Genomic DNA, 20,224 nt, shown 5'->3' on the forward strand with positions numbered 1-20,224 from the left:
AACTAGAAAACCTGACTTCAATTAGTTTTTCTAAAATTTTGTCAAGAAAGGAAGAATTGCAATCGGTCGATAAATATTTGGCAAAGCTGGATCACCTTTTTTGAAGACCGGTATTATTTTTGCTATCTTGAGCTGCTTGGATCGGTAAAATGTCGAAGCTTAATTGGCTGGCCTAGCCTGAGTTACAGTCCGTCTGTGCCGCTCAGGTTGTGTGAGTTTTAGTCGTCTCGCCGTGTAATAATCTTCATCATTACCGACTCGGGCAGTCTTGAAACCTTTAATGCGACAAAATGAGCGTAGCTTCACTGTATCCGTTCACAGTACGGCCAAAAGAAGCGGTTCATATCCTTCGTGGTTTCCGATGTTTTCAGTGATCCACGACACGTGGACGTCCACCCGCGTGAATACCTTCGCCGCTGAGCTCGAGGAGCAGTCGGCGGAGTAGGCGAGGACGCCCAGCTGCAGGCTGCGGCCCGCCTGATCTCGGCTGAACACGGCAGCGGCGGCGTCGTCCTGCGAGCGCAAGATAAGGCCGGTTGAGGTTCCACCCAGAAACTGATACCTAGTCTTAATAGCTCTCTCAATGGCAATCACTAGAGAAACCCTGTGCCGAATTTAATACCAGCAGTCATACGTTTTCGTTAGACGTACCTTAGTTGCCAAAACTAACAAAGCAGCGGAATTTCCTTCTAAGCCGCATAAGGGAGCACTAATAGCACCTTCTCCTCAGCTCTGGAGACCTTTTCGCCTTTACGGCAAGGGTGTACAGCTTAGAAGGAAACCCCGTTGCCTGGTTACCTTTAGCAAAGACTTGCTGTTCCCACGGGCAGAAGCGACGCGATTAAAAAGCTACACTTTCGATTAGTGCGTAAATAACTGTGGTAAGTGAGAGTTGGTTGTGGTTTGCTGCTGTGTTGATGCTCGTGACTGACCTCTCGTCGAAAAAATTATATTGTACAGAGAGGTAGCATGAGCTGTGCAACATCCTGAAGAGGTCATCGTGTCATGTGTAAGAAAAATATAGAATACTCTGGGCTCATAACCACTGCGATTTGGTGCGGAAGCAGCCTGGGCAACATAGACAGCCCTGAAACGTAATGAACCATGCAAGCGAGGCAAACACTACTAAGAACGGAAGAGTTCTTTCCATGCTTGGAGAGGGACAGAGAGAAACCAGTGCATACGTCTCGCTGTTAGGGAGCAGCTGATGGGCCACTGCTCACGTCCTGAAAGCCAGCCTTTCAGGCTGGCGCAGTCGGATGTTATGAGCCTTCTCTTCAAAATCACGTGCGTGGTTCAAAGCGACATGTACTCTTTCCTGCTAATGTTTTCTTTGATTGGCGCATACGTAGAAGCCTTGGTTCGAATTAAAATCTGGCCGCGAGAACAGGAGGTGCTCAAGAAAGAACAGCTAAAGCAGTTCCCGGAAAGTGGCTGCGCGCAAGGAGAGCCAAGCCACGGGGTAGTCCGCAGAGAAAGGACAAAGGACGGTCCCAGAACATTGTAACAGCGAAGGCCGGTCAACAATGTAATCGTCCGAGACTGTCACCGCGGCACGCCAGATGCGATAGGCACCGCACGGAGGCCAACCAGACTACACGGGTTCAAACAAAGCGAAAGCCACCTGCCCCATTGCGACGACACTGCAGAAGTTTTGCACGAGGAGTGAAACTCGCAGTGGGCCACAAAGAACCAACAGCAAAGACTTGCTGTTCCCACGGGCAGAAGCGACGCGATGAAAAAGCTACACTGTCGATTAGTGCGCAAATAACTGTGGTAAGTGAGAGTTGGTTGTGGTTTGCTGCTGTTTTGATGCTCGTGACTGACCTCTCGTCGAAAAAATTATATTGTACAGAGAGGTAGCATGAGCTGTGGAACATCCTGAAGAGGTCATCGTGTCATGTGTAAGAAAAATATAGAATACTCTGGGCTCATAACCACTGCGATTTGGTGCGGAAGCAGCCTGGGCAACATAGACAGCCCTGAAACGTAATGAACCATGCAAGCGAGGCAAACACCACTAAGAACGGAAGAGTTCTTTCCACGCACTACAACCGCGGGAAAGAATGCAGCAGAACGCGCGCCTGAAAAGAAACGGAAAACAAGGGCATGCAGGAACTGACAAAGGAACGCCTTGGTTCCTGCCTTGGTTGCAGGAACTGACAAAGGAACGCACGCAGGCACTTTTTTCATATTCGATCGTCCCCCCCTCGCATTCAACTTTTCAAGCGCTGCTCAGGTGTTGAAGACGCGTGGCTGAGGGCGGAATTAATCATGGTCTCGTGGCGTCTGGAGTTCGCAATCTTTCTTGAGTCACAACATGGTTTTCGAAAGGGATTCATCTTGTATTTATACTCCTGTACAGTGTTACTCTGAGGTTTATATCTGAGTGGGTTTTGTACGCTTCTTGATTCTCACTCAGTGATGTAGCTTTTGCCGATGTTTCTGTTTTCGAAAGTAGCTAAATGTTGAGTTGTGCTGGGGCACATCGGCTGGCCGTCCGACAACATCGCCATGAACCCATTTCTGCTTTTTACGCAGATATTGATGCTTGGAACTGCTATGACGGACAACGCAACGGAAGAAGCAGTGTGCCGAACCTATCAGACTCACCTGATCGGAGCCTGCGCATACGAAAAGTTATGCCGTATCGACACCAACGCCTGGACACCGCCCCCTCGCACGTCATCGCCTTCGTCTGACATAAGGAGCGGTCCGATCTGGGATTCCTTTAGTGGGCACATCGGCTGGCCGTCCGACAACATCGCCATGAACCCATTTCTGCTTTTTAAGCAGGTCAGTAACAAATATGGCTCTATTCGAACCAGTGATCGTTGCCTTGTACAGCTGGTGTGCCCTCACAGTGTGTGTACTTTATGTTCGCGCATCCGGAATGTCTTTGTTGCTCTTCTGATGCTTTGCGGAGATGTCGATTGTAACCCTGGGCCTGGTTATACAGCAGAGCTGCTCCAACAGTTACTGTAAGGACCGAAAGCTATTCATAACCGTTTGGATGGCATAGAAGCAAAGTTAAAGCAGGTAGAAGAATTAGTGTCAACTACAAAGAAATTAGGCGGTAAAATTACTGACTTGGAAAGCACTATTAAGAGCCTGGAAAAAAACCTGGTCGATCTTGAAGACAGAAGTCGCCGCAACAATGTTATCATATATGGCATGACTTAAATGGTCGATAAGACTTCTGAATCACTTTCGGAGACAGTAGTAAACTTATTTCATGAAAAATTAGGTGTAGAGGTGTCTTCGATAGAGAGAATTCTCTGAATAAGGCGCAAACAAGCAAACAAATCGCGACCAGTAATTATTAAACTAATCGACCTCCGCGAAAAAGTAAACATATTTAAGAATTGCCGCAAGTTGAAAGGAAAGAGCATTTCTGTATCTGACGACTTTTCCACTGCCACAAGAACTGTTCGAATGTACCTCTGGGATAGTACAGCTGAGGAAAGAAAAGAAAGCAAGGAAGTAAATCTGGTATACGATAAGATTAAAATAAACGACGAAGTGTTTCAGTGGGACAGCACACTGAAGAAAAGAGTTCCTATAATTGACCGCCGCAGTTCAAAACGGTCACAATGAATAGATGATTGCTCTGATAAGACCTTCCGTTGTATCAACGTCAATGCCCGAAGCATATTGAATAAAGTAACTGACTTAGAGACCATTGTCCTCGCACATAATCCTCACGTTGTAGTCGTGACAGAAACGTGGCTGCATCCTGACATTTATGACTGTGAAATAACACCCTGTGGTTATAATATTTTCCGGAGCGACAGAGAAGGCCGCGGTGGTGGCGTTGTCATATTATACAAAGAGTCCCTGCGGGTTTCAAGGTTGCCTAACATTGAGGGGTTAGAAAGTGTTATACTCAAAGTATTCCCTGAAGAATTTCATCTCATTATTGCAGGATTCTACCGTCCCCCGAATTCGAATATCATGTTTCCTGAGAAGCTTAGTGAATTCCTATGCCGAAACAAAATCCGCTCAGCCAATTGACGGGTGATTTCAACTTTCCTTCAATAAATTGGTCGCCTGATACTCCGGTGGCTCTCACTGGTGCCTCCCAACTATTTCTTGACGTAGTGTTCTTTCATAATTTGACACAACTAGTCACTGAGCCCACCCGTGTACAAAACGACTATCAGTCAGTTTTGGACCTGTTTCTTGTCTCTGGCAACCTGCAACGCCGAACTCCATATGTGACTGTCTTAGAGGGAATATCAGACCATAAAATGTCAAGTTTAGACCAAATATTTAGGGGAATCCCCCAAGGTGGAGTAGATTTGTAATAAGGGAGTAATTACTCTTTGACGTCCACCCAAGCGCAGCCATACGGCCACAAAGGAAAGCTATACAGCTTTCACAGAATCTTCGGAGTTAAAGAAAAATTCGTCCTGGTCCGGGGTCAGGACGAATTTTCTTTACCCCGGACCCCGGACCAGGACGAATTTTTCTTTAACTCCGAAGATTCTGTGAAAGCTGTATAGCTTTCCTTTGTGGCCGTATGGCTGCGCTTGGGTGGACGTCAATGAGTAATTACTCCCTTATTATAATGTCAAGTTTAAATCTGCAATTGCGCCCTATATCAAAGCTTCAGAAGAGAAAGACAATTATCCCGATCTTCTCACGTGCAAGTGATGTCGATATCTTAGATGCGCTAGACAGTTCATTTTCTTCCTTTTCCTGCTTGTACGAAACGCAGAGTACCTCTGTTAAGCACATGTGGTGCTTCCTCAAAAACTTAGTTCACGAATGTATAAGCGATTTTGTGCCAGGACAACGGAAAATTTTCCGCACTAGCAATCCTTGGATGACAAAAGATATTGAGCGCCTGGGACGTAAGCTTAAGAAAGCGAGACAACAACACTCAAAGCGTCGTTTATAAGCCACTGCAAATAAGATTTCCATGCTACGTTTGTCGTTGCGGAACGCTATCAATACAGCCAAACACCGATTTCATATTGCATGTTTGAAAACTATCCTTGTTTCTTCTCCAAGAAAGTTTTGGCGACAGCTCGCGCCACGCAAGAAATTGATTCTTGGTCTTTCTGCAGATAATGCGGGTATGCACAACAAGTTAGAAACAGCGCAGGCGCTCAACCAGTACTTCAGCTCGGTATTCACTAAAGATGGCGGCTGCAAGCCACATTTTCCTTCTTTTGTTTATCTGGCACCAACCAGTGACATTTTCATAACTGAGGAAGATGTGCTAGCTCTTCTGCTTAACTTGAATACAAAGAAGTCGCCAGGGATTGACGAAATACCTAATGTGTTTCTAGTACGGTACGTTGAATGGTCCGCCAAATATTTAACTTTAATATTTATGAAATCACTAAACTGCTCTGAATTGCCAAGTGATTGGAAATTCGCAAAAATCACCCCGATTCCCAAAGAACAACACAAATCAGCACCTTCTTCCTACCGGCCAATTTCTCTTTTGTGCACTTCAGTAAAATTGCTAGAACACATCATCTGTAAACACTTTAACTTTCTCGAGGTGAAGCACGTCCTTGATAGCCGTTAGCACGGGTTCCGTCGCGGTCTCTCCACAGTAACACAACTTATTGCAGCAGTTGACGATTTAGCGGCATCACTAGATAGGCATAATGAAGTTGATATTGTTTTTCTTGATTTTTAAAAAGCATTCGACCGTGTGTCTCATCAAAAATTATTGCAGAAGTTAAAACCTATACTGAAACACGAGTGCCTACTCTCATGAATCGAAGCCTATATCTTTCGCATAGACGTCAAAGTGTGGTTGTACAACATGAACTGGTGGGCGAGTTGGTCTGACATATCTTAGGGAAGCAGCGCAACGGCACAAGGCCAAGCGCTGTGTTTGTCCTCAGCGCTGTGTTTGTCCTCTTCTGCCCTTGGCCTTGTGCCGTTGCGCTGCTTCCCTAAGATATAAAAGTGTGGTTGTTGATGGTGTCCTCTCTGATGCTGTCCCAGTAGAATCCGGTATTCCGCAGGGCTCAGTCTTGGGTCCCCTTTTCTTTCTAGTATTCATTAATGACAGTTCACAACGTACTTGTTAAAATACGACTTTTCGCAGACTGCATAATTTATCAAGAAATTTCCAGCCCTGGCGATCAACTCCTTTTAAGCGATTCACTGTGTGCAGTAGAGAAAGTTATTTTATTTATTTACTTATTTAACCATAATGCAGGAGGGGCATTTTACAAACAGTGAAAAGTAAAAAGGCTACACAAACAAAAGAAAAAAGGCCAGAAATTCAACACTAGTAAGTCTGACAACAAATGAATACCAGTCCACAAACAAAATTTGGAACAAAACTATACGTGAAAAAAGGACATGAGTCTAAAATACAAAGAGTGCAACGTGAAGAGGCATTACTACAGAAAGACTGAGAAAATGACACTGTACATAAGTCATGGCAGGTAAGAAAAGAAAAATCAAGAATACAGTGCAACCAAGGCGCCCTTACTTGGAAAAAAAGACATTCCAGTTCTGACAGAAAGTTATTCGATTCAAAAATGGTCGGTGATAGTTTGTTCCATTCATTCACTGTTTTAGGGAAAAAACTGTTTTGGCAGGAATTTGTTTTTGCAAAAATCGGAGCCAGTGTGTATTGTGTAGTGTACCTTCTTCGCCTGGTGGTAGCTTTCTGAATGCAGTCTGGAAGTCTAAACGGGATTTTACTGGACAAAAATTGATAAAGGAGCAGAAGTCGATTTATTTTCCGGCGTATTGCTAATGTTGGAATTTTATGTTCTTGCATGAGTATAGTGAAGGAGAATCTAGTCTTCTATATTTACCAAATATAAATCTCACCGCTTGTCTTTGAATGCGTTCGAATTTTTCTATGTCCTTCTTGGGGTAGGGATCCCCCAGCACCGACGCGTATACCAGTGTCGATCTTATATGTGTTATAAGCTAAAAGTTTTGTTCGGACGGGAGCATTTTTAAGCTTTCGTTTCAGAAAGCATAATTTTTGAAAAGCGGAAGCACAAATATCTGTGATATGAATGGACCGTGATAGCTTATTTGTGAGGGTTATTCCTAGATACTTATTTATTTATTTATTTATTTCAAGATACCCCTAAAGCCCCTCTTCACGAGGGTATTACATAGGAGGTAGTAAAAATTTCAACTTGAATACATAGAAGGAACATTAACATGTGAAAAAGGGCAAAAAAAAGAAGCAAGAAAAGAGCAATAACTGGTAGTCAGCAAGAATCGAAATGTGGCGGAACAACAACACACAAAATAAACAAAATAAAAAACAAGAAAAGAAAACACCAATATAAAAACAACGGAATAAACAGAACGAAAAGCAAAACTCGAACACATTGCGGTGAGCAGAACAGAACTAGAAGAAAACTACACATCGCTTTGATTTTTTAAAAGCTCATGAAATGATGTCGCATTCGTTTCAGTTGCGATTGTGTAAGGCAGCCGGTTCCAATCAATAATGGTTTTGGGTATGAAGATTTAGCATAACTTGAAGTGTGACGTGTGATGCGCTTGATTTTGAAAGGATGGTCACGGCGTGGAAACACTGCTGAGGGTAAGTGAAAGAAATCGCCGTGAAGCAACAGATGATGCTAAATTTTGTGAATAAGAGTTAAGCGAGCCAGTTTACGACGATGGGAAAGGCTGTCAAGTCCAGCACGAGCTTTTAAAGCCGTGACGCTAGTAAAACGTGAGTAGTCAGAATAAATGAAACGAGTAGCACGGTTTTGCAGGGATTCTATGTTATCTTTGATGTAGGCTTGATCTGGGTCCCATATAGCGAAAGCGTACTCAATTTGAGACAGAAAAGGAAATAGCGCTGCAATAAGACGTACACAAGGAAGACTGACACAGGACATGCGCTGACACAGGGCAGACAGACACAGGACATTAGCGCATGTCCTGTGTCAGTCTTTCTTGTCTACGTCTTATTGCAGCGCTATTTCCATTTCTGTCTCAAATAATGCACCATCTAGCCCAAATTGACGTTCTTCTAAACCGTACTCAATTTTAGGTCGAATTAATGTAATATAAGCAAGTTTACGCAGATGCGCAGGAGCATGTCGAAGGTTACGTTTTAAAAGGCCAAGAGAACGGTTAGCAGCTGCTAGAAACAAGTTAATGTGATAGTTCCAGGTTAAGTCTGATTGAAGGTGAACTCCTAGATACTTGTAAGTGGAAGTTGTCTCAGCTGTTATGTCATTAAGAGAGTATGCGGTTGGTATGCGATAAGAATTTCTAGTAAAGGAGACGAGCTTTGTCTTAGAGGTATTTAAGGTCATAAGCCACAACTGACACCAAGTGTTAATAGAATCTTTTCAAGAAATGCTTCGGCGCGGCAGACAAGATTAGATTTGGGGCATGACGATGTACGCGTGTGCTACACGTGCCATGGGTGCTGATCATTTTTTGCCTAATGCTGACTTCACTGCATGTTTCTTTTTTCTTTTGTCATTGATGAGTGCAAAGCATATATTTGTTGACGCGGGTTCCAATAAAATCAGTTGTTAGTTGGCGCTCTGTGGTGTTATTCTACGTTTTGTCCTTGACTGCCGCGCCGAAGCATTTCTTGAAATATGTATGACCAACTGGCCTACAAAACAACCCTTCTCAGCGTTAATAGAATCGAGGTCAGTTTGTAAGGATTGTCAGTCACAGTCATTTGTAATGGTTCGATACACAACACAGTCGCCAGCAAACAGTCTAATTTGTGAAGAAATGCAATTTGCCAAGTCGTTAATAAATAATAGAAAGAGAAGGGGACTAAGCACACTCCCCTGAGGCACATCAGATGTGACATGGGCCATTGTGGAGTTAGAACCATTAACAGAAGTGAACTGAGCGCGAGATGAAAGGAAGTCTTTAATCCATGCTAGTACCTGAGGGTGAATATTAAGGTGCGATAGCTTGAGAAGTAGTCTATGGTGGGGAACCCGATCAAATGCCTTTGAAAAATCTAAAAACAAAGCATCGACTTGAATTCCGGCATCTAAAGAAGTAAATAAGTCGTTAGTAAATCCGGCGAGCTGAGTGTCGCAAGAAAATCCCTTGCGAAAACCGTGTTATTATATTTATCAACTACAGAGATCACAGCCTTGCCTATTTCGTATGTGAATATGCTGGGGTGTTTCTTTCTTGTAATGCGGAGCAGAGAAGTTTTTTTCCCGTTTAATTACATGCCCTACTCTTGACACCACAGATCAATTGCATCCAGGGAAGCCTGTAGAGAAGGGTGGTCTTCCGTGCTCGAGATCTTTTTAAAAACAACACAATCGTCTGCGAATAACCTGATTGAAACATCATCTGTTAACATCTACTAGATCATTTATATAAAGCAAAAATAACAATGGTCCCAGAACACTTCCCTGGGGAACTCTGAAGTTAACAGAAAGCATGCCGGATGAATAATTTTTCATTGTCTGTCTTAAAGATAAGCATAAATCCATCCTATTATGTCTGACGGAAGACCAAGGCGCTGCAACTTGAACAATAATTTACCATGAGGCACTTTGTCAAATACCTTACAGAAATCCAAAAACAATACATCTAACTGGCCAAAAGTGTCAAGAACACTAAAAAATTCATGAACTGTTGAGACCAACTGTGTGACAGTAGACAGGCCTTTTCTAAAACCGTACTGGTAAGCGGAAAGTGTATTTTGTTCAGCAAGGAATTTCTGAAGGTAACTTGCTATAACATGCTCCAACAACTTACAACATTGACAAGTGATAAATACTGGGCGACAGTTCGTTACTAATAGGCGACTGCCTTTTTTATGTACATGTACAATGCGTGCCTTTCGCCAGTCATCTGGTATATCACTTGATCTCAGTGATAAGTTAAAAAGATCCGTAATGAATCCAGAAACCTGCTAGGCATAGCGCCTCAGAAACTAATTAGGAATGCCATTAGGTCCATCAGTTTTCCTGGTATTGACATTCAAAACCATCGCCAGAACACCCTCGCGCGTGATTACAATTTCTTGTGAAGAAACAGATGTGGGTGCTCTATGCTCAAATTCATCCGGTTCCGAGAATGCACTTTGAAAGTAGCAATTAAAGCTATCTGCTATGCTACAAGGGTCAGTCAGTGTTCTGTCATCGACCTTTATTTTGGAAAGGTCTGTTTTAGTTTGCCCTAGAAATCGCCAGAATTTTGAAGGGTCACTTTTAATAAACTCCTCCAACCTGTAACTGAAAAAATTATTTCTGGCTTGCTTAATCATTGTCAATAAAATATTCTTCAGAAGTTTTATCTGCTCACTTTCTGTCTTAACATTCTTCCTCATTCTTTTTATTTTGCGCCCACAGTGAATTATCTCTCTGGTAATCCATGGGTTTGAGCGACGTTTACGCACTCTTTTTGATGGAATAAAATTTTCTACAGAGTATGTGACCGTATTACGAAACAACTGCCATGCGCTTTCAACGCTAGTCACCGGAACGCAAAGGCGAGTACATTTATTGGCTCGATTAAAATCCTTAGCTAAGTTTTCTGCAGAAGTGTTTTTCTGCTTATCAAGAGCCCTAGCCCACATGAAAAAAATTAGTTCATGATATGGAATTCCAGTCTCAACGGATATATTTCCACCGCAAAAAATTTCACTAACGAACAGAAGGCCAGAGATTGAATTATCTCTTGTGTTTACTTTCACTACTTCATCGAGGTTAAGAGAAAGCATTATGTCCAGAAGCGCGTCCGAAGAAGTGGAGCATCCATAATTAAGGTCGTTCCAATTAATACTTGGCTAATTGAGATCTCCAGTGATTATTATGTTTCTTCCTTGCAGCTTTACAACTTCATCATATAACCGAATCATGTAATCGTCGTTTGAATCTGGCCAGCGATAAGCCGTGACAAGAACAAATGTCACTCCCGACCACACCACTTTCAAGAATAAACTTTCGTGATTGTGAATTTGATCAAGAACGTCTATATTACATTAAGGATAGTTGCCGGGCCAGTTGGTACATGATCACACCGTAAAACAGCGCGCTTACACGGGACTTCTGCGTGTCTTCTTTCTTCGTCCCGTGTAAGCGCGCTGTTTTACGGTGTGATCGTCTATGTTAATTCTCCTTTTCGCGATGACTGCTACACCACCGCCCCGACAGCCTCTATCCCTTCTATACTACTGATAAGCTGGTGAAACTATTTCATCGTCATGAATCCACTCGTTCAACCAAGTTTCAGTGATGACGCAAAGATGGGGGGCATACAGCAACAAAAGATTTTCAAGCTTATCTGCTTTATTTACGATACTGCAAGCATTTAGAGACAGCAAGCGTAGTTTGCAAAGCTTTGACTGCTAGCTAGAAGAAGATAGCCTTTTCGGTTTCGGCAGCTCTTTTCTGGTGTTCAACGCGTGATCCCAAAGAAAGGTCTTGTCGCCGATTCGAAGTTTATCGTATGCAAGTGACACTTTTTCCTTAGCGTCTCTTTCACGTTTAGAGCTATCCCAAAGCAACTTGCGTTTCCTTAACATGTCTGCGCAGTAATCCTGCTGAATATAGGTGTCGGTTCCGTTCAATTTTTTCGCGTTTAACAAGACGGCTTGTTTCTCTCGGAAATGTTGGAAGCAAGGAATAATTGGTCGATTTGGTTTAGGCTTTCCAAGTCTATGAATACGTGCGACAGACGAACAGGTAACGCCCAGTTTATGCTCGAATGTTTCCTTTATAACTTTATTTGTTAAGTCTGTTTCTGTTTCGTCAGGTATATCTGCGATTCCGAAAACAATTAAGTTCGATCTGCGACTGCTATCTTCCAGATCGACTAATTTTGCATACTGCGATTGCAGAGTCACCGGTATGTCTGTTACAGCTGAGCTAATACACTCGGTCGAGATAATTTTTCCGTGCATTGCGTTAACTTTGCTCTCGAGGACTATCAAACATACACCAAAACTGTGTATTAGTGTCTCTGTGTTCTCCAGTCATGCTTTCATGTCAGCTATGTCTGACCTAATAGACTGCTGACCATCTGCAAGAGTCAGAAGCATTTCCTCTATTGCTGGTCCAGGATTTTCTTCCACATCGGCGCAAACAAGCAATTTCAAAACACAAAAACAGTCATATGCAATACGCAAGCACTTCTGTGTGCGCGGCACAACAAGGAGAATTCGGTTATCATTCTGTTGACAAGAACTATAACTAACCTGAAGGGTGAAAGCAAAACGCATGGTGAACGACCTTTGCTCGGCCCTTTCGCCGCGCCTACTGAAGATGTCCGGTAGCGGTGCAGTCTTTATGGCGGGGCTTCCTGATGACGTCACAGAACCATGGCTTGATGCAAATAACAGTGGTGCCTCGATGACGATGTTGTTTTGTCCATGATCCGCATCGATTCTTGTAGCCGTTGACGCTGGTGCCGGTGAAGCCGAGGCCGAAGCAGGAAGGAGCACACCGCCGACTGATAGCAGCAACGCCTGAAGGGTGAAAGCAAAACGCATGGTGAGCAACCTTTGCTCGGCCCTTTCGCCGCGCCCACTGCCGATGTCCGGTAGCGGTGCAGTCTTTATAGCGAGGCTTTCTGATGACGTCACAGAACCATGGCTTGATGCAAATAACAGTGGTGCCTCGATGACGATGTTGTTTTGTCCATGATCCGCATCGATTCTTGTAGCCGTTGACGCTGGTGCCGGTGAAGCCGAGGCCGAAGCAGGAAGGAGCTCACCGCCGACTGACAGCAGCAACGCCTGAAGGGTGAAAGCAAAACGCATGGTGAGCGACCTTTGCTCGGCCCTTTCGGCGCGCCCACTGCAGATGTTCGGTAGCGGTGCAGTCTTTATGGCGAGGCTTCCTGATGACGTCACAGAACCATGGCTTGATGCAAATAACAGTGGTGCCTCGATGACGATGTTGTTTTGTCCATGATCCGCATCGATTCTTGTAGCCGTTGACGCTGGTGCCGGTGAAGCCGAGGCCGAAGCAGGAAGGAGCACACCGCCGACTGACAGCAGCAACGCCTGAAGGGTGAAAGCAAAACGCATGGTGAGCGACCTTTGCTCGGCCCTTTCGCCGCGCCCACTGCAGATGTCCGGTAGCGGTGCAGTCTTTATGGCGAGGCTTCCTGATGACGTCACAGAACCATGGCTTGATGCAAATAACAGTGGTGCCTCGATGACGATGTTGTTTTGTCCATGATCCGCATCGATTCTTGTAGCCGTTGACGCTGGTGCCGGTGAAGCCGAGGCCGAAGCAGGAAGGAGCACACCGCCGACTGACAGCAGCAACGCCTGAAGGGTGAAAGCAAAACGCATGGTGAGCGACCTTTGCTCGGCCCTTTCGCCGCGCCCACTGCAGATGTCCGGTAGCGGTGCAGTCTTTATGGCGAGGCTTTCTGATGACGTCACAGAACCATGGCTTGATGCAAATAACAGTGGTGCCTCGATGACGATGTTGTTTTGTCCATGATCCGCATCGATTCTTGTAGCCGTTGACGCTGGTGCCGGTGAAGCCGAGGCCGAAGCAGGAAGGAGCACACCGCCGACTGACAGCAGCAACGCCTGAAGGGTGAAAGCAAAACACATGGTGAGCGACCTTTGCTCGGCCCTTTCGCCGCGCCCACTGCAGATGTCCGGTAGCGGTGCAGTCTTTATAGCGAGGCTTTCTGATGACGTCACAGAACCATGGCTTGATGCAAATAACAGTGGTGCCTCGATGACGATGTTGTTTTGTCCATGATCCGCATCGATTCTTGTAGCCGTTGACGCTGGTGCCGGTGAAGCCGAGGCCGAAGCAGGAAGGAGCACACCGCCGACTGACAGCAGCAACACCTGAAGGGTGAAAGCAAAACGCATGGTGAGCGACCTTTGCTCGGCCCTTTCGCCGCGCCCACTGCAGATGTCCGGTAGCGGTGCAGTCTTTATGGCGAGGCTTCCTGATGACGTCACAGAACCATGGCTTGATGCAAATAACAGTGGTGCCTCGATGACGATGTTGTTTTGTCCATGATCCGCATCGATTCTTGTAGCCGTTGACGCTGGTGCCGGTGAAGCCGAGGCCGAAGCAGGAAGGAGCACACCGCCGACTGACAGCAGCAACGCCTGAAGGGTGAAAGCAAAACGCATGGTGAGCGACCTTTGCTCGGCCCTTTCGCCGCGCCCACTGCAGATGTCCGGTAGCGGTGCAGTCTTTATGGCGAGGCTTTCTGATGACGTCACAGAACCATGGCTTGATGCAAATAACAGTGGTGCCTCGATGACGATGTTGTTTTGTCCATGATCCGCATCGATTCTTGTAGCCGTTGACGCTGGTGCCGGTGAAGCCGAGGCCGAAGCAGGAAGGAGCACACCGCCGACTGACAGCAGCAACGCCTGAAGGGTGAAAGCAAAACGCATGGTGAGCGACCTTTGCTCGGCCCTTTCGCCGCGCCCACTGCAGATGTCCGGTAGCGGTGCAGTCTTTATAGCGAGGCTTTCTGATGACGTCACAGAACCATGGCTTGATGCAAATAACAGTGGTGCCTCGATGACGATGTAGTTCTGTCCATGATCCACATCGATTCTTGTAGCCGTTGACGCTGGTGCAGGTGAAGCCGAGGCCGAAGCAGGAAGGAGCACACCGCCGATTGACAGCAGCAACGCCTGAAGGGCGAAAGCAAAACGCATGGTGAGCGACCTTTGCTCGGCCCTTTCGCCGCGCCCACTGATGGTGAAATGATGGTGGTGTTGAAACGGTGCATCATCATCAGCCTGACTGCGCCCACTGCTGGGCAAAGGCCTCTCCCATGTCTCTCCAATTAACTCGGTCCTTCGCCAGCCGCGCCCACCATATTCCCGCAAATTTCTTAATCTCATCCGCCCATCTAATTTTCTGCCGCCCCCTGCTACGTTTGCCTTCTCTAGGAATCCTTGAAAGGCACTACACGCGTTGGTCGACTCCGCCCACCGTAGGGGGAGAATTCAAAAAATAAGGGCGGGAGCCGAACGTTAATACAATTTAATTAGGGAAATCGGCCACACAGGGCAATAAGTCGCAGTTTCTAAGAATAGTCGGAACGTGTAGATCGAGTTCCCACGGCAAAAAGACGAGTTCAGATTCCTCTTCACTGCACCTTTAATTTCAGAGGGATTTTAGAGTGATCTCTGCAGTGTAATGAGTTCTGATTTGGTGATGGTCTGGCGGGCCGAGTTGGCTACAGACGGCACTTGCTTTGTTGTCTGTGGCTTGGCGTTAGCGGTACCGTTTGCCTCGCCTCGCAAATATACGAGGTCTGTTAGAAAAGTATCCGACCTTTGGCCGTTGAAAAAAAAACTTGCATAACTGGAGCGTTGCAAACCTAGTCATCTTTAAAGTAGTCTGCTTGCGACTCCACACACTTCTCCCAGCGGTGCTGCCATTGTGGGAAGTATTCCGAAAAGGCCCTTTTCGGAATGGAGTTTAGCTGAGCTGTCGTTGCAGCCATAATGTTCTACCTTGTCTGAAATCGCGCTCCTTTCAATGGCCTTTTGATTTTGGGAACCAGCCAGAAATCGCAGGGGCCATATCAGGACAGTAAGGAGTCTGTTGAACTACAGGAGTCTGGGTTTTAACCAAAAAATCTGATTCGAGTGCGAGGAATGTGCAGGAGCATTGGCACGATGGGTGCGCAAATTTCCTGTTGACCTCAGCTCCGGGTTCTTGCGCCGCACAGCATCACGTAGGCAACGGAAGACATACCTGTAGTACTCTTTGGTCATTGTTTGACCCTGTGGTGTGCGTACTCGTGGTCTGCCACACAGAGGGTTTCAAAGAAAGCAGTCAGCATCACTTTCACATTGCTGCGCAATTGGCGGTCCTTCTTAAGTCTTGGTGACGTGGAATGCTTCCACTCTGGCGACTGGGATCTGGTTTCCGGGTCGTACCTGTACACCCAAGACTCGTCACTAGTGATTATGATGTTGATGAAGTCGGGGTCACTGTTTGCGGAATCCAGCATGTCCTGTGAGACTTCAACACGAAGCTGCTTTTGCTCCACCGTGAGCAGCTTCGGCACGAATTTCGCCGCAACTCTCTCCATGGCCAAATCTTCGGTGATAATGGAATGTGCGGAGAAATTGCTCATGTCCACCTCTTCCTCAATTTCTCGGATAGTCACGCGACAGTCCCGCATCACCATAGCGTTCAGTTCGGCAATGACCTGGTCATTTTGGCATGTTGATGGCCGATTGGAGCGTGGCTCGTTCTCCACCGATGTGCGGCCATCTTTAAAACAATTGTAACACTGCTTAAAATGTGTGCTGCTCATAGCATCTTCACCGAAAGCCGTCTGAATATTTCGAATGGTTTCCACTCGGCTGTCGCCAAGTTTATGGCAAAATGTGTTGCAGTAGCGCTACTCCTTTCACTCCGCCATTTTCCTTGCAATAAAAAACCGACGAGAGCACTGCACACTGCCTCACTCAAACGCTGTTTCCCAGCGACTGACGCTATAGGCAGGCGGGAAAAAATTCATGCATGTGCATGAAGGTTCAAGGTCGCCTGATGCAAGCGCGCTTGTCTCATATCCATCAGGTGTTCGTAAAAAAAAATTAAAGTCGGATACTTTTCTAGCAGACCTCGTATTCCCAGAGCTGGACTTTAGACACCTCGATAAGGAGAAGCCTGGAGGACTGCCGAACGAGAGCCCATTCTCGCACGTCCAGTCAGCCAAGCTGCGTAGGAGCAGCTCATCTTCCGGACGTATTGTCTGGCGGCGGGGGTGATGTATGGATGGGATGTACACCAGCCGAAGAGGACTAAGGCGCTGATTCTATAGACCGGGATGGCAGCGGTGGCGGCAACAGCAGCGGCAATTTCGAAAGGTGGTTTGACCCTGCGACGACCCCACCAAAAAAGGATGCCTGGGTGGGATGTAGCCTGTGGAGTTCTTCCCATGATCGGCTCGGTGCGAACGGCCTTCCCTTTAGTTCCCTGCAAGGAGCGATGGGCGATGAACAGATGACAGGGGAAGAGGGCAACGGCGTCTTCAAGCAATTAACCATGTCTGACAGTCAGCCGAGTCTGTGCTTTCCTCTCTCCGTCCTCGTCATTTTAAGCGGTTGCAATATGGACTCCATTGTCTAACAGGAGCCGGCTCAAATGGGAAAAAGCCAGCCGCAGCCTCATCTGTGTTAGATAGACACGAGCCGCTTGCAGTAATGTTGCACAACAGTGCGATAAAAAGCTGCGGACTTGTGTTTCCTCCTCGCCAGTTCCACCGCGTGGACTGTTTGCTCTTTCTTTCTGGTTTTTTTTTTGCGCAAAAGCAGCTGCTGTATTTAAGCAAATGTTCCGTCAATAAACACCTAAGTTTTAGTTAGCGCTTGTCCTGTCTACCTCGTTTCTTTTATGTCGTGTCTTTTGGGCAAAAAAACCCAGAATGCTTAGGCACCAACTAGCCTGCAAAAGCATACTTGAATGTTTGCTCTTTTGTGCAATATGTAAATAAGTTCCTTCAAAGTGTCAGCAAACCTGTTCGTGTCTTGGTGCCCAAATGTCAACTTCCATCCTTCCTCGTCGCTTCTCCGGCCCAGACACACTACCCTGCCTCACAACAACTGGTCATGCTACCCGAGCCGTAACACCGTGTGCTGCCCTACTGGAGGTATGAGCTTAGCGCAGGCCTGATCGCTAATGCACCGTTTCGAGGACCATTGCAATCTTTGCAGGGCTTCCTGCCAGACCTGTCGACTAGATGGACTCGGACGCACATTCGCGGTGCACCGATCAGCTGCAACCACTTCGTGGCGTCTTCTTGGCGGCGGACGAACTGTTGTGATCGGAGGCCCAGCCAGCGGTGACAGACGATCTAGGGAGGCAACATCGAGCTACCGTGACTAAAGGGCGCTGCTGTTCGAAGGAGACGCAAGAAACGCTGGCGTGGGGCGGCTTCTGGCGACGGCGTAACCGGGAACAAAGGCGTATAACCCCCTTCGCTGGTGTGCTGAATGCGGCCATTCTCCCGAAGTGCGCATTCCCGTGGACCGACGGACGAAACACCGAGTGGCGGCGGTGCCAACCGATTGTCCGAGCGCCCCTGAGCAGCCCGACAAAGTGGGGGTAGGGACGGCTCATTTGTCCCTCCTTCCTGAAGAGTCCACCGGTGCGAGCGGTCAGATCTTGTGTTTCCCACGACAGGATCACTGCATAGCAGCCAACGACCCTTTGGGCCCTCTCGGCCCGCGGGAAACCGCATTCCGCGACTGCAAGGCGCAAAGGTTCCTTCTCTTCTGTGCATGTTTCTGTGGTGTGTGCGCGCCCAAGCAGCACAAATTGATTGGTCCAACAGTGGCAAAAGAGTGGCGGAAATTGGCATGAATATTGGTCCTACACTGGCATTTGAGCAATCCGAGACTTTTTCCAACAATGGCCCTTCATTCATGCCAAGATTGTGCCTATACTCAGCCAGTCTAGCTGCCAGCATTGACCCAACATTCAGCCAGTCTATCCACAAATGGCCAACGTTCGTGCCAAGACTATGCCCATGTTCAGCCAATCTATTAATTATGGCCCTACATTCGTGCCAATACTATGCCCATATTCAGCCAATCTCACGCCAATAGTATGCCCACATTCAGTCGATCTGTCAATAATGGCCCGAAATTCGCGCCAATAGTATGCCCACATTCCACCAGTATCAATAATAGCCCCAGGTTCGCTCCGACTTGTGCCCACTTTTCCACCCTTGATCTAACTTTTATAGGTGGCATATCAATTGCAAGGCCAGTGGGAAATTGTATGCGATCGGGGGTCCCACCTAGTTTTGTACCACACCTCTTGCTGGCCAGCAACAATGCAGACATATACCGCTTGTTTTCCACCAGCCGGAGCTTGTATGTGTAACATTTTACATATAAGCAGTCAGCAGACATACAAAAAAGAAAGAACGGATTCAAAGAACGAAATTTATTGCATCTACGGTGCCAGTACATCGTGAAATGCACTGTGCCGGAGCCGCTGAATCGATGAGTCATATCGGCACTAATCGTTGCACTCCTCTTGTAAGAGAACTTTTGCAGTGCCTTGAAACAAATTCCTCGACAAGCTCTTGCACGATGACCTCGCTGTACATCGCAGCTGCAAAGAGGTGCATGATGTGATCATGAGTGTAAGTACAACCATCGCAGAAAAAAGACAGGAAATAAAATAACACATTGATCTTAGTGGCGCGCAGTGTGCGAGAAGGTACTCGCAACATATGTTGAAAGTAGAATTTCTAAATGACTCTTAATATAAATCCCTACACTAATAGCAAAATGTTGAATTGAATTTAACAATTTTTCCCACCGTATTGCTAATTTCTAATCCCAATTTGCCGTGTCACACCCTCAAATGCATATTAAAAGTCACAAAAAGAGATAAATATAGTGTTTAATACAAATCAATCTATTTTTATATTTCCTATCAAAATTATATGTCTATTGCGAGCTGGTTGTTTGCCTTTTTGTTCCAGCAAAGTATGGCACAGGTGGTAGCAGCTCCTCCCTATTGAACAGCTGTGAGCAATTTCTTTTTTCGCTATGAAATATAATATTCCATGCAAAGACGGCTTGCACAGTTTAGCGAAATGCGCTGAACGCAGGAGACCGAATACACTTTTTTTTAAAGTAAGCAGATTATCGATGCCGCTTGGCATGCGTGTAACGGGGCAGACGGAAATCTTATTTGAAAACCACACGAAATCACTCTTCCGATAGTCCATGGGTGATTAATTCCGAGACAACATGGATAAAGTTCGCTGGGACCAGGAATTCCGCTTTTTCTCGTACGCCTGCAACTGGCCAAGACAAAGGCACCCGGCACGGGAATATTACACGCGGCCAGAAAACTGCTGCAGTGGAAGAATAAGCGCTTCTGGTACTCATCTTGCACAAATGATAGACGACCAATGTCGTAATGAACGCAACATGAGTCGGGCCACACAACACTCCGCCACGGTGATTGAAGAGATAGTCAACGTTCGGTAAATCCATTTTTTCAAAGCTGAAAAATAAAGTTCTCACCATTCTGTGCATGCCTTTGCGCTAGACATTTCGCTGTGAAAGTTGCCATTCAGAAGTTGGCGCCAGTGCTTTGTCGCTTTCTCTTTTCCTGCCGGAGAAAAAAAAGGTCGGCGCTGATTCAAAGCGGCAATTACGCCAAGAACCATATTCATTTCCGAACACATTTCAATATAAAAGTATGGTGGTACTCACAAATAGAATCTTGCAGGCCAGGCTACTGAATTCCGTCATAATTGTCAAATCGTATCGGGTGCGGATTCTCGA

General features: G+C 46.3%; 1 protein-coding gene across 1 annotated transcript in view; it reads right to left on the reverse strand.

Moving 5' to 3' along the window:
• Positions 1–315: 315 nt before the first annotated feature.
• The window catches only part of LOC149325328 (chymotrypsinogen A-like), a 421,762-nt gene continuing 401,853 nt past the window's right edge, over positions 316–20,224 (reverse strand). The window contains exon 6 of the mRNA XM_089564235.1: positions 316–513. Within this exon, the coding sequence (XP_089420361.1) occupies positions 316–513 (198 nt within the window). The remainder of the gene's footprint in view (positions 514–20,224) is intronic.

This window comes from Amblyomma mixtum, chromosome 10 (assembly GCF_055824585.1).
Source record: "Amblyomma mixtum isolate Tamu chromosome 10, ASM5582458v1, whole genome shotgun sequence".
NCBI lineage: Eukaryota > Metazoa > Arthropoda > Arachnida > Ixodida > Ixodidae > Amblyomma > Amblyomma mixtum.